We start from the raw sequence: 22866 nt of genomic DNA, 5'->3' as shown, positions 1-22866 counted from the left end.
AGTCCGCCCCTGATTTCACTGCATATTGTACTGTGTATGACTGTGTATGTGACAAATAAAAATGTGAATTTAATATGCCTTTCCTGTTATCAAGAGGTAATACATAACTGCATAAATTATGGAAAAATTCAAAGGGTTTGTTTTACACAACATTACAACAAAAAAACTACAGTGAATTATAAAAAGCAAACTGAAAGACATAAGAGCATATAGTCATATATTGACAGATTGCAGTTTACCAGAATTTCTTCTTTATTGTCTTGTCTCTCACACAATGAAGAATCTTAATGATGGAGAATCCTTGGACATTCCAGTGGGAATTCTCTGCTATGAGAACAACAGAGCCACAAGCCCTACATCACCACAACTGAACCCCACAAGAGTGAGGATCATCCTAGAGGGCAGTCTTGTAATGGATTCACTCACCAACCTGCCTCAAGCTATGTGTCTCTTGTTTGACTTTACCTATGCAATCCACCTGGAGTACCCAAAGTCCATGATAAACACTTTTATCTTCATTCAGGAACTTGGTAAAACTCGGATCAAAGTGAGCTACTAATTTTATAGGGCGGTGCCCCTGCACTGTGTTTTAATAAAATAAAAATAAAAGCTGCATTGTGTGTTCATTGACAAAAGAAAATGCAAACTGATCTGGAATTTTCCTATCCCAATTATTTTAGTACAAATATGGTATTAAGTGCATTTGAAGTAAAATATTAAGTTCTGAGTATTTTGCATTTAAGTTGACTCTACATAGCCAAAAATAAATAAATTAAGTGTGTATGAGTTTAAATGTTGCATTTTGACTGTTTTACATTTAAGTTGACTCTAATTAAACAAATGTATTTTTTACTGTCAATTTTTTAAAGCAGTTGCCTCAAATTGTTTAAGTACAATCATCTTAGCAGGGTTTACAGTGTTTGCCGACAGAGACTCTCACTCATAGAAGAAAAAATGCTTTATGCACACACACACACACATGGTCACAGTGTTATAGTAAACAGTATAAGCGTGCACAGATGTTGACTATATGAGTGACGCAAACGCATTGAGACCGAGCATGAGAGACGATTATCCACAATACTGCTCGTATTTGAACACCTCATTAGTTTACAGACTTAAAATGTAACTAATGTTGCTGTTTCTGTGATTGTTTCACTACAGTATAAACAGGACTAGATAATGTACAACAGATGATCACAAAATTCTAAATACAATACAAATAAACAAACAATAAAATTAATATTATATTTGACTAACAGGACAGATAATCAGTGGTGAGGAATTTTTACCTCCATCATTAAGACAGGGGCTGAATATTGGATAAAGTTTCTCAGTGAAAGTCTGACCAGTGAAAGAGTAGATATGAGACTTTGCATCAACATCATAGAAGGAGATCAGACCCTCCTCATAATCCACAAACACCCCCACCTTCTGAGGAGCCTGTTTTAAAGAGAGGGAGGTAGAGGGAGAGTCCACAGCCTTATATTCAGTCTTATTCCTCAGTAACACACACCAGACTCCATGATTAGGATTGGCTGTTATATCCCCTTTCCTGTTAATGGACCTGGCCACTCCTAAATCCCACTCAGTCTTCTCTCTGACCTGAACCTCATAGTAAAATCTCCCTGAGGAGAATCCCTCCTTTCCCAACACACAGGCACAACGATTAAACCTCTCTGGGTTATCAGGGAGATTCTGTCTCTTGTCTCCACATGTAACTTGTTTCCCATCATCAGACAGGATGAGATAAGGATTCGCTGTATCAGGATCCAGAGTCACATCCACTGAGAGACAGAAACACAGAGTACATCAGTTTTATCATTGTACAGTGTGTAACAGTGAAGAAATATATATTTAGTCATGTGATCAATAAGAGCTCACAAACCTGCATATTGTTTAATTCTCTTGAGTTCTGTTCGGAAAATAAGAATATTATTGATGTCATATTTTTATGAGGTGAAATAAAACATATGATTATTGTAAATTGCTGATGCTGTAACAATAAAACACACACGAGCAGTGATAAAAACAGGTATTTCTGTTATCAGAATCTTTATGAATTTTAGCATTTAGATCAGTAAATACTGACCAGTCTCATCAAGCTTCTCCATTTCCTCACTGAGAGTCTCCTGGATCTGAGACAGAGCTCTCCTCACAGTCTCCACACTCAGACGAGAGTCAATAGTGACATCAGTCCAGTCCTGGGTGTGTGGAGGGCTGCACAGTGACGGGTAAATCTACAGTACAGCAGGAGAGAGGAGAAATCCCTCAGCATGGGGACTGCTGTCCTGTCATGTGCTGCATTGCTATTGAGAAACAGAGGGACTCTGACCTGTAGGAGGTGGAGGTGATCCTCAGTGTGTGAGAGCTGCTCCAGCTCAGTGTTTCTCCTCTTTAGCTCAGTGATTTCCTGCTCCAGATCTTTAATGAACTCTTCAGCCTGCCTCTCTGCTGCTTTCTGCTTCTCCTCCATCACCTTAAGCAGCTCAGCCTGTCTTCTCTCAATGCAGCGCATCAGAGCACTGAAGATCTCCACAACATCTGCTTTCTCCTTCTCTGTGTTTTTCTAACAGGAGAGAAATTAAGCAAAAAGATTTTATTTCATATGATTGTATTATGACTCCACTAATGTGTTTGTTATGAAGGATTTATTTTGTAGGTCATTTAAGAAACTCACATTGCTAAGCTCTACAGAGTGTTTGATTTCCTCAATCTTTTTCATTCGCTCCTGGATCATTTGCTGAACTTCTGCTTGTGTTTTATCCATATTAATCTGGGAAAATATAGATGATGTTCAACCCTTGATCATGGCATTTCATTAGTTTGCAAACTTTTACTATACATTATTAATTTTCAGTCTCTCACCTTCTTCTCTGCACTCTCCTCCTCTATAGGAACAGTGTTGTGAGTTTTGTGGTCTGTTTCCGTACAGAACTGACACACACACGTCTGGTCGTCTCTACAGAACAGCTCCAGGGGTCTCTCATGTTTCTGGCAGATGTAGTCCCCCAGGTTCTCCACAGGCTCCATCAGTTTGTGCTTCTTAAAAGAAAACACTTTCTCATGAGGTTCCAGGTGAGTCTTGCAGTAAGAGGTCATACAGGTCAGGCAGGACTTCACAGCTGCACATTTATTTTTTTTACAGCAGAGCTCACAGAGCACGAGAGATTGGGTGGGTTTTTCTGCAGCACTGCTGGATTTCACCTGAACTGACTTCCTAAATAAATCAGCCAGTCCAGAGATGAACGTATTGACACGTAGTTCAGGACGTTTAGAAAATTCCTCTTTACACACTGGACAATGCCAGTGTAAACTGCTGTCCCAGAACTCTTTGAGACAGATCATACAGAAATTGTGTCCACATGGAGTAGAGACTGGATCAGTGAACACATCCAGACAGATGGAGCACTGGAGCTGATCTTCACACAGGACACTGCTGGAGGAAGCCATGACTGACACATGAAACACACAAAAAAAATATTTCATAAAACTGTACACATTGTAATCCTTACAATACACACTGTAGATAGATAGATATAAATAGATACATATTATTTAAACAAGAAATAAAATAATTAGTGCTTTGCTGTTATGGGTGGTTGTTGGTGTATATGATTAAACAAGTATAGTTACTAGTTGATTATTTCTTTTCTATAGAAGCATGTGTTAAAGTGTTTATTGCCCTTCATACTACAGAAATTTTTTAATGATTACAGATTTTATTTATTACAAATGACAAAGAATTGAATTTCTATAGTTTCATTTAATTGTGTGTTTAAATCAAAAGTTAAATTAACTAATATTAATTAATTAAAGTTTATTTTGTTTAGAATTATTAATGAAAAATGTATCAGAAAATCTCACTGTAACCTAAATATATATATACAAAAAAGACACATACATTTAATCAGAGAAAACTATTTTAATAGGTGATTAAATTGTTTAAGGTAACTGCACTTTTAATAAACACATAGGAAACACTTGAACTGTGACAAACCCAGTGAACTTTGACCAGTTAATAAATGACCAAACAGTATTTACTGATAGGAACAGGAAGTAGTCTCACTGCTCGCTGCTTACATTTCTTTATTCACATTATTTATAAAAAAAACCCTCTTCCCAGTTGTGTTGGACTAATGGCACTTAGTTATTAACCTAGTTAACCCCGTGTAAGTATGTACCCAACGATGTAAACATTAAAGCACTTTTTGTAAGTCGCTCTGGATAAGAGCGTCTGCCAAATGCCTAAATGTAAATGTAAATGTATTCGGCGCTGGTATTTACTTACATAAGTACTTTATACCTTCTAGCATTTTGTAATTATTTGACTTTTCCTGCTCACTTACAGTTTAGGTGCTGTGATTTTAGTCCCTTGAAGAAAGACTGAGAAACTTCAAACTGGAGATTGTGTCCTGCTGAAACCTGATGAATACTGATGAGATAACGGATTCACACTTCACTTTCGTTTCACCTGAGTGACATCATTAGGCCACGCCCCCCGCACTCTAGAATATTTATTTATCAGAAACAATTCAATATTTCCCACTTATATTAATTAACACATTAAATCGTTATGGTCAGAGGTGTGGACTCGAGTCATGTGACTTGGACTCGAGTCAGACTCGAGTCATAAATTTGATGACTTTAGACTCGACTTGACAAAATATAAAAAGACTCGCAACTCGACTTGGACTTTAACATAAATAACTCGGACTTTCACTTGGACTTGCGCCTATTGACTTGTAAAGACTTGCTACTTCCCATAAAAAGCCCAAATATAAAAAGTATGTTAACACGGACCGCTCTATCTCTGTTTATGTGTCTGTGCGCGTGTGTGTGACAGAGCGCATGCGCGCATTCGGCACGACATCCAATCAAAGTACCGTAGATTCTTTTGATTCGACAGCGTCCAACGTGACAACAACGTGCACGCGCCAGTTCACGAAATGATACCGAAGGTAGCTTAGTTTGGCTATAAAAAATTGGCTATATGCGCGGACCACTGAGCTTCTACGGAACGCGGTAAAGGCCAAAAAGGAAATTGGTAGCGTTTTTTAATCTTCTAACGAACTCTAGCCATCAGGATGTGTTTCCCTTGTTATCTTGGATATATTTAGAATGATGAACCTCGGCTGAGTCACTTAGGCTGTAAACATGTCAGTACATGCTTTGTATTGTTTATATTTAATCACTGGTATACACTACCCATGATTTATTTATGCTATTTTATCAAGGGATTTCTTTTAAATACAGTATATATTTAATACAAAGAAATGGACCACTACGAGTGCTGATTTCTTTCATATGCAGTTTGGGTTTATTCAAATAATGTGACCTAGTGAATTGACATCACGCGGATAAAATGCTAATTATCTCGCATAATAATAATAATAATAATAATAATAATTATTATTATTATTATTATTATTATATAATATTTAACAATAATTATTATTATTATTATTAATTTATATATAATAATAATAATTATTACTATTATTATTATTAATGTCTTGAGACTGTATCTGACGGGTCTCTATTTTGGCATTATGGTTTTGCTGAAAAGGCATATTTGATATGAAATATCAGACAAAATACTGACATGTTTACAGCCTACAAGTGACTCAGCCGAGGTTCATCATTCTAAATATGTCCAAGATAACAAGGGAAACACATCCTGATGGCTAGAGTTCGTCAGGGATTAAAAAACACTAACTGTCCTTTTTATTCTTTACCGCGCTCCTTAGAATCTCAGTGGTCCGCGCATAACCCTTCGCGGGCGAGCCTTCTCCTAAATGCGCGTTCCCTGTGCCCTTTTCACGGGGGTGGGGCTAAAAAAACGCATCCTGATGGGGGAACAAACTTCGACAAAGCAGGAGGTAGCCTACGTGAGTGTATCACACAAGGTAGGGAGCAAAGTTCTTTAATGTTATGTGAAGAAAACAACGTTACTGTTTGTATGAAGTAGCCTACTTCATTGAGAATATGTGCTACCATTTTACATTGCTACTAGCATTTACTAACATTTGTATTTTTATGTATCTGAGGAATGTTCTTTCATAATAATTGTTTAATAAATATAGATCTTACAACCATACATAATCTGTATACATTTTATTTTTCTGCTAAAAAGACTTGAAAAGACTCGAAAGTCAAACCGTAGGACTTTGGACTTGACTTGAGACTTGACTCTGGTTATGGTCCCACTTTGTTTTAAATGTGCATAAGCTTTGTAAAGACATGTGCAACAATTATTACCCCTCTTTAAATCCTGTGTTTTTGTGTAAAAACATACAATGTCTGATCATAGCATGCCTTAATATTGGGCAAATACATCTCAGATAAACATCAAGGAACTTTTTTTTTTTTATTGTGTCAATATTAATTTTTAAAAAAACAAAACGATCAAAACCCAGATATCATGTGGTCTGGATTCGTGCAATCCGGACCAGCACTGAGCCAGCTACGGATCCCTTTATGATGATTTGGCCAAAATGTGGACCAGATCTGGTCCAGCTTTGTTCTGGATCTGGGGTGTGTTTTCTGTACAACGATGTAGCTCTTTGCTTAACCACCGTTGTATGATGCAACAGTCATGACTGTTTCCCAACACCATAGTACCTGTGTCGCACTTCCATCGTTAGAACCATGTTGGTTTAATCTGTCGTTCTTCTTCTTCTTCGATACAATGGCGGAGTAGTGCCATAGCAACATATCCCCCCCTACTGTAAAGTGTTTTTTTTTCTCTCTTCGGCTCGCATTCAATGCGCTTTCGCAGTGACGGTACATAGAAGTGGTGTAATAATGTCACAAACGCAACATTCATTATTTGTACAATAAAACATATATAGGCATACACAGTTTAAATGTGCTCTTTTTGGATAACAAAGTCTATAACTGTTAGTTATATATGTTTCATTTGAATTCATTTTTTCATTTGCATTGATACATAATTACAATTAAAATAAAAAGAAATTATGAGTTTTGAAAATGCTGGGATTGTGTTGTGAACACCCGTTACCTATTTTGCTCAAGATCATTTCCTATATAAGTCCCTTTACATACAGCCATGTTCCAAAGCTGCTATGGAAATGAAGTTACTACAATTCTCCACAACATTGCAGTCAAGGAAAATGTCCTGCTTTTTGATGAGGAAGAGGGGGGTCTTTCTGGTGCTGCTGTGCATGAGAAAGATGACACTTCTGATGAGGATGATGATGATAATGATGATCCTTCGAACACACATCAAGGCAGAATGCATCCTGTATTTTTTTTTTTAAATGAATCTCGGATGAACTTGTGTTAATAAATATTTTGTTTATTTGCCTACATGGTTTCCCCCTGCAGACATACCTTAAAATCCTTTTGCAAACAAGTAGGCTATATATATATATTGTGGCGTGGGCGGAGCGGCAGCTGACGACCATCATGCATTGCGGGGTGTTTGCAATGTGTTCACCATATTGGGGAAGGGTGTTTGGGTTAGTGGCTTCGGCCAGCTTTGTGTATTAGTGTGTGTGTGTGACCTGTTGAATGTGCTTTGGTTTATGCTAAGGCTAAATTGGATGTGGTTCTTGTGTGAATGTGCTGCTCATGCTATACATGCTGTGTGTTAAATAAAGTACTCCCAGCCATTGCATTGGGCAGCAATTAAGCTCACCCGTCTCTCCAACATCCTTTCCGGAGGCAAAACGCTACATTAGTGTCAGAAGTGGGATGGAGAGTTTCGAGTTGGAGCACTTTATTGAGGACCTACAAAAGATCCAAGCAGGCCGCCGAGTATCGGAGCAGCTAAGGAGAAAGAAAGAATCTTTTCCTGACGGGGCTAGCGCGAGCACACCACGGCGACCAAAGCGGAGCGGCAAGATGAAGATCCCGGCACTGGATCTCGGGGCGGAGCCCAACGTTGACGCTGCGCAAGTGCCAGAGCAAGCTACAGCTCCGTGCGCCGTCAGCCAGCGAAGCGACCTGCAGCTGCGCCTTCCTTCCTACAATGGCGCCGTCAAACCCTACGCATTCCTCGCCAAGTAGAGCTAGCCGCCGACTTCGCGGGCTGGTCCCTGGCGGAAACAGCCATCCGGGTAGCACTCTCGCTGGAGGGCGACGCGCTCCGGGTGCTGGAAGTCCTCCGGGCCGATGAGCGGAAGGACTGGGCAAAGCTAGGGGAGTCGCTCCACTTCCGGTTCGGCGCGGGTAACCGTAAGGAGGCAGCGTGCGAGAAGCTGGCGGTCCGTGAGCTATCCGGAATTCGAGCACGACAAGCAGGAAGAGCTAGCTCGTCGGGCATTTCTCCGGGGACTCCGACCATCACGGTGAAAGAGTCGAGCGACCGCCCGCAGCTCAGGAGTGCTCGGTAAGTGAACCTAGCTGGGGACAGGGCTACCCGTCGCGGCTAGGCAACAAGCAAGTCTCAGAGGTTTTGCGGCGATGCTGTTGCAACGTTCTCAGGCCTGAGGGACAGCGTACCCCAGCAGCCGTTAAACTAGCTCCGGGGGGCGCTAAGGGGAAGCCGCCCGCCACAGCCGTTTTTGTTCCCCCAGCTAGTGGATTCAATTTCCGGTCGGGACATTTAGGAAACCGCGCTGGACTTTATGTCAACCGTGTGCTGGACGGCGTCTTACTACGGGCGCTCGTAGACACTAGTTTTCAATGTTCGCACCGTTTCTGGGAGCCACGTGCAGATACGGGCGTGACGCACGGTTCAAGTAAAAATAGGTGAACAGAGTTATTCTCATGAATTCTTTGTGGGGAACATTGAGGATGAGTGCATTTTGGGGTTGGACCTCTTAGAAAGATGGGGTGCGGTGCTAGACTTGAATAACGGAACTCTGCGTGGTAACTTTGGGTTAGCCAGGTTGCTAATACCCAAACCACAGCTGGACATGTTGGTAGCACACACCCAGGGGGCAGAACTTCTGGTAGCAGAGCGAGCGGGAAACCTACACGCTAACACCGGTGCTATATCCCGACGGCCTGGCAGCAAAGCGCGTGTACAATAAGCTTTTTAAAATGTTCACTAAAACACTTACTGAGTCATTTCTCTGTTTTTATCAGAAACAAAACACTTAAATATTTCTCACTTATATTAATTAACAGTTAAAATCGTTATGGTCCCACTTTGTATTAAATGTACACGAGCTTTGTAAAGTCATGTGCAAAAGTTATTACCCCCCTTTGAATCCTGTGTTTTTGTGTAAAAACATAAAAAAAATATCTGATCATAGCGTGCCTTAATATTAGGCCAATACATCTCAGATAAACAACAATAACAAATAACTTTTTTTATCTCTTTTTTTCACTGTGTCAATATTTATTTATTTGAAAACAAAACAAAACAAAAGAAAATCCCAAATAGCAAAAATCATGTGGTCCTGATCCGCACAACTGACTTGGGCCGGTGTCTTTTGGCACAATGGGCCACTAGCGGCACAGATACAATTTACCTTATCCGGACCAGCACTGAGCCTGCTCCGGGCCAGATGTGGATTTGGAGGAATAGATATGGGCCAGATGTGGACTATGTTGCTGTCTGTCTAGAATTAACCCTTAGGAGTCTGACTTGCCGCCGGCGAAAAAAATGCATTTTTTTCTGGTAACCGTGAAAAGAGTTTAAAATGCTCCGTCATGATTAATCATACACATTAGTGTAATACATCATTTGAATCTGTAAAGGGTCTACTTTTTTTCATGTATACTTACAATAACCACAAAACAATGTGCTTTTGTAAAATAAAGAAAATAAACAGGGCGTGCTTTCAGCCGTCTCTGTCTCCGCGAAAATCTTTTTGAAACACGTCACTAAAAAGAACTGAAACTCCGCAAATACTGCAATTCACATTGAAAACAAATATTCTCAGTTTATGTAATGCGTATGAAACCAAGGAGAGGCACTGAATTTCTGTCGCACTTCATTATCTGCTAATGACCCGAGGCAGGACACGCCCACACGTCAATCACACGGAAAACAGTCCCGGAGTGATCTACATATGAGGCCACGCCCCCCGGGCAACGGCACGAAATCACACACAGACCGGCTTGAAAACACACAGATTCAGTGAGTTTTCTGCACGTTTGGAAGATGGCACGCGCTGTACAGCAGAGGAAACTCTTCAGATGATTTTAGACGGTGAGGAAGAGTTTACATTTACCTCAGGAGAAGACCGTGTGACTCTGATGGGGAACGGGAGCATTTTGAGGAGAGAACAGATCCAGCAGAGGACATTGAAGCAAACTGCTGTGACACTGGGTAAGTTATTAAGTCTTATATAACTCTTATTCTGATTAATATTAAACTAATATTAGTAAATATTTCCCTCACTTCAGCTAGCTCTTGTCAGCTTGTGTGACACATTGGCTCCTAATGCCATTTATATAGTTTAGTGTAGCATGTAGATAACACTGCTAACAGGCTGCCTTATGTAGCAAACATGTTGTTTCCCGGTGGCTAAGCTAATGTCTTATGGAGTTTATAGATGTTTATAAATGTTCTAATGTATTTCACCTCGTTTTGGATAGCTTTAGATTATGGTTGCTAATATACATTTGTATCTGTTTTGGTTAGCTTATAACACTGCTGTCCGTAATGTTATTTAGCACAAACAAGCTAGTTCCAGTTGGCTAAAATACTGCCTTATGTAGCTAAGAGACATAATGAATTTATGAATGTTTATAAATATTTCTGTGGTGTAAATGTTCATAATGCCTTTTGTTAAGCTTGTATTTACAAATACCTGTTTAAAATGTGTTAAATATGTGTGTAAAGCATGTCAGGTGGATGGTGTTTGCTAATGCCTCAGGTGTAAATGTTTGAGATGCACTAGACTTGTCTAGTCTATTGTCCATCAACAGACACAGAGGGGCACAAAATGTATACACTTCATACCTATTAAGCGTCCATACCTATTAATTGCACATCTATTTACTATGAACAGTATAGGCTAACTTTTTTATTTATTTATTTGTTTTTAGGAATGTGTCTGCATCCCCTTGCCTTTACCAGCACCTCACATCAGGACACCACATCAGGTTTGCACCATTTTACCATGAATGTTGTTTGCACTTTTTATTTATTTGGAACTGTTTCTGGAATTTTTGGAAGTGAATCTTAATTTATATTAAATAAACCACAAACAAAGTAATATGTTTCTGTCTTCTAATTATTTTCTTGTAACACTTTCCTATGTGTAACACTTTCACATGAAAGGGGTAATTATACAGCTCATTATGCGGTTCTTTGTCTTCTCTGGCGTGAATTACAGCATTATTTATGATCATTCACGCCTCCTCGCATACTGCCTTTCTAAACAAAAAGTGTCTTAGAAAATTTAAATGAATGTATTGTTTTCTGTAAATGAGTAAGGAAGGTGATTGTCACATCATTTTGAAGTAAAACCTCTACATTATAAGATCCAGGTCACATAAGTCTTGTGCACAAATGTTATGAATGTGTTTTGTGGTCTTATTTCAGTGAGTTGTTTTTTTTTGTTGTTTTCAAAAATCACGCATAACATTTTTTTTCTCCAATATACAAACTTGTACATACATGCTGCTCATATATTATTGTTGCCCAGTTTGTGCTGAATAAAATTATATCAGACTTTAGATATTTATAAGTTTATAAGTAACTGAAAAATACACAAATGTCAGGACATGTCAGAATCTCTTCAGAGCTCCAAAACACCCTCAGACTCCTAAGGGTTAAAACTATATATATATACTAACAAAGACGGTAGGGGAGTGACAGGATAGGGAATAACATCCAATAAATGTCCTGGGTCAGTGGTCACTAGCAGTTCTTGGTCTAGTGTTTATGTATTGTTTTTCTGTTTCAAAGTAAAGTTATAAAAAATAAAACAAATAAAATCACACAAAAGTATTTTTTTCCGAAAGATTTCTTTACCAAAAAATAAATAAATTTTTAGTTGCTAAATATGGCAAAGATATTTAGCTGGCCAAGTGCACACATTTGGTTTAACAGTCTCATTGTTTTTCTATTCCAGTTCGCCTGTGTTCCTGATTCTAGTTCGCTTTTTTACTTTCTGATCATGGTTACATCGTTACGCCATGTGTGTTCATAGGCTTCAGAAATATCTTATGTTTAGTCATTCGAACCTGAATCCTAAACCTAAAAACTGTTTATTTCACTTGCATCTTTGATCTTATACTAATGCTAATTTGTTACTTCATTACTATTTATTTGATGTTAATAATGTTTGAAACTTATATCAAGTTTTTTTTTTTGCGTTTTTTTAATTAAATAAAAGTTTGATTCATTTTTATCATGAAGTCAAGCACCATTGCTCACCAATAATGGTATGGTAATAAAGGAACTGCCACTATGCTTCTTGTATCTGAATTTACCTCAGTTAATGACTCTTTAACGCTCTTTCCGGCCACCGCCACAGTCAGAGGCAAGACTGAACCAACGGATGGCATAAGAATCTCTTATTGTCTGCTGCTGTTACGGAACTGGGGTGTGGACTTGACATTAGGCATAGTGGAAAGCGTAAGAACCTGGAATGAGTCTTTATTTACACCAACAGAACATAAACAGACACACCAGGAAACTAAAGGTCTGCGACTTGGGAACTAGGAGATTACATAGGCTAGGAGATAAAGGGACAAACAGAACTAAACACAAAGGCTAACCTGGCTAGGGGATCATCATAAACCACTGAACACAACATGAGCTACACAATGAGCTAAATGTGGCTTGAGCTAAACATAACCTAGGGCTACCGTGAACAGGAGCTAAGCTACCAAGGGTGAAGCAAACATGGCTAGGAGATAGCTATAACTAACTAAACGTAACGGAAGCTAAACCAACCGAGGAGTTAACCAAAACAGAGAGCTACACAGACAGAGCTAAACCTGTCAAGGGGCTAAGTGAGACTCTGTGCTAAAGAAGACATGGAGCTAAACAGTAATTTACCTAAACACCATTTAAACTAAACATCATTTAAGCAAAACAGGGAAAACCACAGACTAGGAACATTGCATGACGCAGAGACACAGAATTCATAACTAGGTAACTCAACAGATGCAACAGGAAAAACTAAAGACAAGACTATTTAACAGAAACTAATCAGTTACTTTTAATTATCTGCCTCGGTTCAGGTGAGCGCTTCAATCACCTGACCGAGGTGCACATTGGGAAATAGAGTTCAAACTGAAAGAAAACCCAAAGGAAAACAAAATGGGGGCTCTGTCCATGGCGCCCTCTGCTGGCGTTCCGTGACAGCTGCATTGGTCGAAGACTGTTTTTTTCTTACAGCCCCTGTAATAAATAAATAAATAAATAAAAGAATCTTTAACTTCCACAGAATAATAAGCTCCATAATAATGTCACATTCTCATAGCTCTATGAAATTCAGGTTGCACAAATGATATTACATGGACTGTTTAACCAATGTCCTTACAATGTTTCTGTGCCTTGATCAAAGCTATCTATGGAGGTTCAGAAAGCTTTAGGATTTCATCAAAAATATTTTATGGGTATGTAACACAAGGGTGAGAAATTAATGACAGAATTTTTACTATCCCTTTAAGTAATAGCTTGGCCAGATCTTTCATTTAGGGTGAATAGGTTTAAGAGAGGTACCTACTGTAATACTTACTGTAACTTTTTGGTATTACTCCATACTTACCGATCAACAAACTTCTTGTGAGCATTTCTTTAAAGCACTGCTTTCCATTGACTCATTTCCAGTTTATTTGTCTGGCTACTGCATCTGAGTAAAACCTTGAAAATATGTTTCATGTGACTCTTTTGGTGTTTTGTCCTCCAACAGCACCCAGAGGAGATATCTAAAAAAGACAAAAATACATTATATACAATTTGTTATTTTTGATGAGAGGAGAGAATATAATGCATATTTCAGAGGCCGTTTTACGGTGAGGACCCTCTCTGACTACAAAAGTAGAGCGAGAGATTAGTAAAGTCAAGAACCTTTTAATGTCATTTCAACCACGTATAGCTTTTGCAGTACACAGTGAAATTAAACATTTCTCCAGGACGTAGACAACATAACTCAGGTCCAGGATCCAGTTGAAGAGGGAGGTGTTCAGTCCCAGTAGGCTCAATGTCCCAATCAGGTGCTGAGGAATGATTGTACTGGATGCTAAACTGGATGCTGAACTTTTGTATGTATGTGCAGGTGTGTAAGGGCCATATGGAAGGTTGTGGCATCATCTGTGGAGCGGTTAGGACGATACGCAAACTGCAAAGGGTCCAAGTGAGCATGCTAGCTATGTTTTGATCTGTCTCATGAAGAGCCTCTCAAAGCACTTAATCAAAATGGGTGTGAGGGACGTTCGCAATTGAGGCAGGAAACTGTAGACTTCTTCAGCGTGGGGACAACAGACATTATCTTGAGGCATGTACAGTATGAATAACAGCACTGCTCAGGAAAATGTTGAAAATGCTATATGTTCTGCACATTTCCTGAACACTCTCTGCTCTAATCACACCACGCAATGCACCACGTTCCCTCCGATCCTCCAGCACTGCTCGCCTCACACCATCATCTCTCAGGATAGAGGGCGGCAATTATCCAGGCTCTTTACTGTTCTGGCACCTAGGTGGTGGAATGAACTTCCTCTAGATGTCCGTACACATGAGACCTTGACTATCTTTAAACGACGACTCAAGACGCATCTGTTTCTCCAGTACTTGAACTAACACCCCCCCCCCCAAAAAAAAAAAAAAAACTCCTCCCAGTTGTGTTGGACTAATGACACTTAGTTATTAACCTTGTTAACCCAGTGTAAGTATGTATCCAATGATGTAAACTTTAAAGCACTTTTTGTAAGTCACTCTGGATAAGAGCGTCTGCCAAATGCCTAAATGTAAATGTAAACACTCTGGCAGGAATGTTGTCTGGTCCAGCAGACTTCCATGGGTTAACTCTGCATACAGTTTTCTTAATGTTAGACATGGACAGACAGAGCACCTGATCATTGGGATAAGAGATGGTCTTCCTTACCGCTACAGTATGTTATTCAGTACCATAAACTAAACGAATACCGGTACAGAGTAAATGGCTCAGAGTAAATGGACCAGCCTGTGCAACAGTGAACTTTGGCTGATATTGATCCTCTCGTCGGTTCACCAGTTTTAATTCTTTGCACCACTTTTGGTCGATTCTTAACATTGTTCTCACCATGTGTGGTCATTGCAGGCCAGGAACATCCTACACCACCATCAGTTTTGAAGTTTCTCTGACCCACTTCTTTAGCCATCACAATCTGGCCCACATGAAAGTCACACAAATCCTTACGTTTTCCCATTCTTTCTGTTTGCAACACATCCACTTCAGGAAGAACATGTTCACTTGCTGCCTAATATACCCCACCCACTTCCATCCGCCATTGGTACAGGATTATTGTAACTGTAGCTATTGTACATCCCCCAACAATTGATCGGGAGGCTGGGCGTGTTGGGCCTGAACACCTCCCTCTGCAACTGGATCCTGGACTGTCTGACCTGAAGGCCTCAGTCAGTACGGATGGGGAACTGCACCTCCAGCACCACCACACTGAGCACTGGGGCCCCACAAGGCTGTGTGCTCAGTCCCCTGCTGTTCACACTGCTAGCTCACGACTGTGTAGCAACTCACAGTTCAAATCACATTATTAAGTTCGCTGATGACACGACCGTGGTGGGTCTCATTAGCAAGAACGACGAGTCAGCATACAGAGAGGAAGTGCAGAGCCTAACAGACTGGTGTAAAGACAACAACCTGTCTCTGAATGTTGACAAGACAAAGGAGATGGTTGTTGACTTTAGGAGGACATGAGGCGACCATTCTCCGCTGAGCATCAACGGCTCCTCTGTGGAGATTGTCGAAAACACTAAATTCCTGGGTGTCCACCTAGAGAAGGACCTCAGCTGGTCCCTCAACACCAGCTCCCTACACAAGAAAGCCCAACAACGTCTCTTCTTTCTGAGAAGACTGAGAAAGGCCCAGCTTCCACCACAGATCCTGACCACCTTCTATAGAGGAACTATCGAGAGCATCCTGAGAAGCTGCATCACTGTCTTGTTTGGGAATTGTGCCATATCGAACCGCAAGACCCTACAGCGGATAGTGAGGACAGCAGAGAAGATAATCAGGGTCTCTCTCCCCTCTATTGAGGACATCTACACCACACGCTGCATCGGCAAAGCCACCAGCATTGTGGCTGATCGGACACACCCATCACTCACACTTCACACTCCTGCCATCTGGAAAAAGGTACCAAAGCATTCGGGCACACACATCCAGACTGTGCAACAGCTTTTTTCCACAAGCTATCCTTCTTCTCAACAAAAAGGGACCGGACAAACACACACGCACGCACACACAAACATTATCACTCAGCTTAACTCAACTACCTCAAAACATTGAGATTGGACTGACTATCCAACACAAGCGCAGACACACTGACCTACACCACCAAACTATCGTACACACCAACATGTAAATGCTCTTTTGCACAATATTCATTACTGGACTACTTTTGCACTAACTTCTTAACGTCTTGTCACTACCTCAACTCATCACCTCAACACCTTATTATTATGTTATGTTGTCGCACTGTCACTTTGTTGCTTTTGTTTACACATTTGCACGTGCACTTTATGTTGTCTGTTGGTTGTCTGTAAAAACCCTGCAGATAGTCTTCCTTAGTTAGTAAGTTTTTATTAATTTATTTTGTAATTTATGTTAGATCAATCTGTGTTGTCTTTGCTAGCCAGCTAACTAGGCCAGTTAGCTAGTTTATTTATTTTTGTTAATTTATGTTGTACATTTATGTTGCATGTAGCACCTTGGTCCTGGAGGAACGTTGTTTTGTTTCACTGTGTACTAACTGTATATGGTTGAAGCGACAATAATGCCTACTTGAACTTGTAACAGGGGCCGGACTGTGACAGTTAATTATTGGGTCAGATCAACTCTAAAACTGCTTGTCTGGTCTTTTCCTGGACTGCAGTGGTCAGGACCTACCATATATATAAATGTCACTAAAAGAGCCATTTTTAGGACATTTTTAATTTTAGCAATTTGAAGAGATCTAATGGAACCCATGTGCACAAATACTATGGTCATTACGGCACTCTAATTTTCCCATATCACAGAAAGTGTTATGTAAATCCGTATGTGGTGCTTCTGTGTATGTTTCAATTATTTTATGTATACTGCGGTTTTGTAACTTATTATTGTTTTTAGCAATTTGCCATGTATTAATTATACATGTACTGTATAATCTATAATTATATAAGTTATTATTTTTATTTAATATGGTGAGTGTTTTTTTTACTCATTATTGTGGTGAATTGTATCATGTTTACTGGGAATTGTAAATTATTATTCACTGCTTCTATACAATTATTTTATAAATTTAAATAATACATATATTTTATATAGAATTTTAATATAAAACAAATATATCTATATTATTTTACATACTCTTTAAAAATAATTATATAGAAGTGAATAACAATATATTATTAATATTATATAATATAATATAATTACTTCAGAAGTAAATCTTCGTCCTCGTAGGGCTGCTTTCAGGGGACCAAACAGGTGAAAGTCCAGTGGAGCGAGATCAGGACTAAAGGGAAGCAAAACCAAGTTTTTGTGTCGACAGTGTGGGCAGAAGTGGGCAGATTTTCTTCTGGATCATTAAAATCAATCAACCAATCAATCAATCAATCAATCAATCAATCCATCCACCAATCCATCCATCAATCAATCCATCCATTCATCCATCCATCCAGCCGTCAAATAATAGAATTAGAATTTTGAATATTAACTTTGTGTTAGATCTTTTATGCTGATGTTGAAGTGTGTGTGGCCTCAGCTTCAGGTGTCTGGGACAAAGACATACACTCTCACACACATTGACAAGCTTTACACAAGATTCAAAACTAGTCTGGGCTTCTTTGTTGGAGGATATTGAGGAAATTGCACCTTATTCCTAATATTACAGAGTAAATCTGATCTTTTGAGGAATGTCCCTTTTCTTTAAACAAATATGTTTTCTGGAACTTATATGTAGCATAAAGTTAAAAAAATACATTTGCTTTTCTGTTATTCACAAGTTTGGACTTTTTAAAATGACAGTTAAATGCATTAAAGAAGAAGTTGTTTTTTTTGGTGAACTTGGTGAGTTGTTTTCTATGTTCAATTACTCCAAATTAAAAACAGTTTACACTTTTTTAGTTAAAAATCTGTGCACATCTGAATGTGTAAATTTGAGGTTGGTTTTAATACAAACACTGTTGGCAACAGTAGTTTAAATAAATTACATTTTATTGAACCTTTTTAAACCATGAAGCTAATGTAATTTATAGAATTAAACAACTGATTTAACTTTGAAAATAATCCCTAAAATTAGCCAGATAGTCCAACACCCCCCAGCCCTTTTCACAGAAAGCCAGTCTTGTGGATGTTTCCTCTGAAAATGTCATTTTTTTTACGTGTCTTTCATACAATACATAATTGTAAAACAAGTTAAAAAAGGTTCATTTGTGTAATGAGTAATTTTGCCTTTATGCAAAAATGTGACTTGTTTTGTAGTTTTCAGCTGTTATAAAAAATCTTAAGGAATATTTTTTTGGTGTACTTGATGGAAATCATTATTATTAGATGTTTTGTCCTGAGGGGACTTCAAGTCATTCTTGGGGATGATGCATCTATGATTTTCAAGAACAGCTCTGTGAGTAACTTTATTTTAGTTGTTAGTTACTTAATATTTTCACTTAACATTGCCATTTTGCTGTATGCTTTGAATTATTGGGAAAGGTGGGTAATTGCAATAAGCATTTATGAAGAATTTTCGTTGAATTTAAGTTGATTTTAACTTGATTTGTCTGATAATGATAAGCATTTCACTGCATATTGTACTGTGTATGACATGTGACAAATAAAAATGTGAATTTATTGTGCCTTTCCTGTTATCAAGAGGTAATACATTACTGCATAAATTATGGAAAAATTCAAAGGGCCTGTTTTACACAACATTACAACAAAAAAACTACAGTGAATTATAAAAAGCAAACTAAAAGACATAAGAGCATATAGTCATATATTGACAGATTGCAGTTTACCTGAATTTCTTCTTTATTGTCTTGTCTCTCACACAATGAAGAATCTTAATGATGGAGAATCCTTGGACATTCCAGTGGAAATTCTCTGCTATGAGAACAACAGAGCCACAAGCCCTACATCACCTAGAGGATCATCCTAGAGGGCAGCCTTGTAATGGATTCACTCACCAACCTGCCTCAAGCTATGTGTCTCTTGTTTGACTTTACCTATGCAATCCACTTGGAGTAACCAGAGTCCATGAAAAACACTTTTATCTTCATTCAGGAACTTGGTAAAACTCGGATCAAAGTGAGCTACTAATTTTATAGGGCGGTGCCCCTGCACTGTGTTTTAATAAAATAAAAATAAAAACTGCATTGTGTGTTCATTGACAAAAGAAAATGCAAACTGATCTAGATCTAGTTGACTCTAATTAACCAAATGTATTTTTTTTTACTGTCAATTAGTTAAATCATTTGCCTTAAATGGTTTAAGTACAATCATCTTAGCAGGGTTTACAGTGTGTACAGTACACACACACACACACACACACATGGGCCCGAACACCAGTTTGCCGACAGAGACTCTCACTCATAGAAGAAAAAATGCTTTATGCGCACACACACATGGTCACAGTGTTATAGTAAACAGTATAAGCGTACACAGATGTTGACTATATGAGTGACGCACACGCATTGAGACTGAGCATGAGAGACGATTATCCACAATACTGCTCTTATTTGAACACCTCATTAGTTTTAGTTAAGAGTTCAGAGTTAAAATGTAACTAATGTTGCTGTTTCTGTGATTGTTTCACTACAGTATAAACAGGACTAGATAATGTACAACAGATGATCACAAAATTCTAAATGCAATACAAATAAACAAACAATAAAATTAATATTATATTTGAGTAACAGGACAGATAATCAGTGGTGCGGAATTTTTACCTCCATCATTAAGACAGGGGCCGAAGTATGGATAAAGTTTCTCAGTGAAAGTCTGACCAGTGAAAGAGTAGATATGAGACTTTGCATCAACATCATAGAAGGAGACCAGACCCTTCTCATAATCCACAAACACCCCCACCTTCTGAGGAGCCTGTTTTAAAGAGAGGGAGACAGGAGGAGAGTCCAGAGCCTCATATTCAGTCTTATTCCTCACCCACACACACCAAAGTCCATCTTTAGGACTGAGTGTAATCTTCCCTTTCCTGTTAATGGACTCTCTGGCCACTCCTAAATCCCACTCAGTCTTTCCTCTGACCTGCACCTCATAGTAAAATCTCCCTGAGGAGAATCCCTCCTTTCCCAGCACACAGACACAAGGATCAAACCTCTCTGGATTATTAGGGAGATTCTGTCTCTTGTCTCCATGTGTAACTTGTTTCCCATCATCAGACAGGATGAGTTTAGGATTCGCTGTATCAGGATCCAGAGTCACATCCACTGAGAGACAGAAACACAGCGAACATCAGGTTTATCATTGTACAGTGTGTAACAGTGAAGAAATATATATTTAGTTATGTGATCAATAAGAGCTTACAAACCTGCATATTGTTGAATTCTCTTCAGTTCTGTTTGAAAAATAAGAATATTATTGATGTCATATTTTTATGAAGTGAAATAAAATATATGATTATTGTAAATTACAGCAGTGATAATGACAGGTACTTCTGTTATCAAAGTCTTTATGAATTTTAGCATTTAGATCAGTAAGTACTGACCAGTCTCATCAAGCTTCTCCATTTCCTCACTGAGAGTCTCCTGGATCTGAGACAGAGCTCTCCTCACAGTCTCCACACTCAGACGAGAGTTAATAGTGACATCAGTCCAGTCCTGGGTGTGTGGAGGGCTGCACAGTGACGGGTAAATCTACAGTACAGCAGGAGAGAGGAGAAATCCCTCAGCATGGGGACTGCTGTCCTGTCATGTGCTGCATTGCTATTGAGAAACAGAGGGACTCTGACCTGTAGGAGGTGGAGGTGATCCTCAGTGTGTGAGAGCTGCTCCAGCTCAGTGTTTCTCCTCTTTAGCTCAGTGATTTCCTGCTCCAGATCTTTAATGAACTCTTCAGCCTGCCTCTCTGCTGCTTTCTGCTTCTCCTCCATCACCTTAAGCAGCTCAGCCTGTCTTCTCTCAATGCAGCGCATCAGAGCACTGAAGATCTCCACAACATCTGCTTTCTCCTTCTCTGTGTTTTTCTAACAGGAGACAAATTTAGCTAAAAGATTTTATCTTAAATGATTGTATCAGGACATTAAGGAGAGACTCACATTATTGAGTTCTACAGAGTGTTTGATTTCCTCAATCTTCTTTAGACGCTCCTGAATCATCTGCTGAACTTCTGCTCGTGTCTTTTCCATCTCCGTCTGAGAAAAATATAGATCCTGTATAAACCTTGGACACTGTTACTGTAAACAATTTTCATAGTTTTACTCTCAGTCTCTCACCTTCTTCTCTTTAATCTCCTCCTCTATAGGAACAGTGTTGTGAGTTTTGTGGTCTGTTTCCATACAGAACTGACACACACACGTCTGGTCGTCTCTACAGAACAGCTCCAGCGGTCTCTCATGTTTCTGGCAGATGTAGTCCTCCAGGTTCTCCACAGGCTCCATCAGTTTGTGCTTCATTAATGAAGACACTCTCTCATGAGGTTCCAGGTGAGTCTTGCAGTAAGAGATCCTACAGGTCAGGCAGGACTTCACAGCTGCACATTTCTTTTCACAGCAGATCTCACAGAGCACCAGAGATTGGGTGGGTTTTTCTGCAGCACTGCTGGATTTCACCTTAACTGACTTCCTAAATGGAGCAGCCAGTCCAGAGATGAATGTATTCACACGGAGTTCAGGACGTTTAGGGAATTCCTCCTTACACACTGGACACTGACAGTGTGAACTGCTGTCCCAGAACTCTTTGAGACAGATCATACAGTAGTTGTGTCCACATGGAGTAGAGACTGGATCAGTGAACACATCCAGACAGATGGAGCACTGGAGCTGATCTTCACACAGGACACTGCTGGAGGAAGCCATGACTGACACAGGAGACATGATGAGAGTGGATTTTAGAAAACTTTACACATTCTAATCCTTACAATACACACTGACACTGCATATATATAATATTGATTACAAACAGGAATAAAATAATCAGTGTTTTTTGGGAATATAATCAAGGATGGTGTATGTGATTATGAAAGTATAGTTACTAGTTGATTCTTTGTTTTCTATACAAGCCTGTGTTAAAGTGTTTATTTCCCTTCATACTACAGAAATGTATTGTGGCGTGGGCGGGGCGGCGGCTGACGACCAGCATGCCTTGCGGGGATGTCGGTGTGTTCACCCTGATGAGGAAGGGTGTTTTGGGTAGTGGCTTCGGCCCTGTTTGTGTGTGTTGGGTGTGACGTGTGAAATGTGCTCCAGTTCAGGCTGACGCTGAATTGGATGTAGGCTCCTGAGTGAAGGTGCTGTTCATGCTATACTGCTGTGTGCCTAATAAAGTACTCCCAGCCATTGCATTGGGCAGCCAATAAGCTCACTCCTCTCTCCAGCATTCGTTCCGGCTTAAAAACGCTACATTGGTGTCCGAAGTGGGATGGAGAGTAACTGGTTCGAGCGCACAACGGAGGACCTTCTGAAAATCCAAGCGGGCCGCCGAGTAGCGGCGCGACTACTCGCGCAGAAGAAGCGCTGTCCTGACAGAGCTAGCGCGAGCACACCACGTCAACCAACGCGGAGCGGCAAGAAGAAAATCCCGGCGCTGGATCTCGGGGCGGAGGCTGACGT

The 22866-nt window shown here is 39.6% G+C and overlaps 2 protein-coding genes across 2 annotated transcripts; both read right to left on the bottom strand.

Moving 5' to 3' along the window:
• Positions 1–933: 933 nt before the first annotated feature.
• Positions 934–7437, bottom strand: LOC128519474 (nuclear factor 7, brain-like). Its single transcript, XM_053493214.1, has 7 exons — positions 7428–7437; positions 2869–3455; positions 2681–2776; positions 2336–2569; positions 2093–2240; positions 1889–1915; positions 934–1787 (listed from the first exon to the last, which is right to left on the bottom strand). Exons 1-7 carry the CDS (start codon positions 7435–7437, stop codon positions 1246–1248), a joined length of 1644 nt encoding a protein of 547 aa, XP_053349189.1. The 3' UTR covers positions 934–1245.
• A 12096-nt stretch (positions 7438–19533) lies between these two features.
• On the bottom strand, positions 19534–22128 carry LOC128519540 (nuclear factor 7, ovary-like). The gene is made up of 6 exons (XM_053493308.1): positions 21532–22128; positions 21355–21450; positions 21049–21282; positions 20806–20953; positions 20629–20655; positions 19534–20527 (listed from the first exon to the last, which is right to left on the bottom strand). The coding sequence occupies exons 1-6, from the start codon at positions 22111–22113 to the stop codon at positions 19983–19985; spliced, it is 1632 nt and encodes a 543-aa protein (XP_053349283.1). The 5' UTR covers positions 22114–22128; the 3' UTR covers positions 19534–19982.
• Positions 22129–22866: the final 738 nt, after the last annotated feature.

Source organism: Clarias gariepinus, chromosome 1, assembly GCF_024256425.1.
Source record: "Clarias gariepinus isolate MV-2021 ecotype Netherlands chromosome 1, CGAR_prim_01v2, whole genome shotgun sequence".
NCBI classification, from domain to species: Eukaryota; Metazoa; Chordata; class Actinopteri; order Siluriformes; family Clariidae; genus Clarias; species Clarias gariepinus.
Note: the sequence above shows the minus strand (reverse complement) of the source record. Positions and strands in the feature narration are given on the sequence as shown.

Coding starts and splice junctions, on each gene's coding strand:
- LOC128519474 (XM_053493214.1), bottom strand. Junction 2,241..2,335: donor ATCACCTCCACCTCCTACAG/GTCAGAGTCCCT, acceptor GCTGTACTGTAG/ATTTACCCGTCACTGTGCAG. Junction 1,788..1,888: donor GAGAATTAAACAATATGCAG/GTTTGTGAGCTC, acceptor TCTGTCTCTCAG/TGGATGTGACTCTGGATCCT.
- LOC128519540 (XM_053493308.1), bottom strand. CDS start 22,113: ATGGCTTCCTCCAGCAGTGTCCTGTGTGAAGATCAGCTCCAGTGCTCC. Junction 21,451..21,531: donor AGGAGATTAAAGAGAAGAAG/GTGAGAGACTGA, acceptor TATTTTTCTCAG/ACGGAGATGGAAAAGACACG. Junction 21,283..21,354: donor ACTCTGTAGAACTCAATAAT/GTGAGTCTCTCC, acceptor GTCTCCTGTTAG/AAAAACACAGAGAAGGAGAA.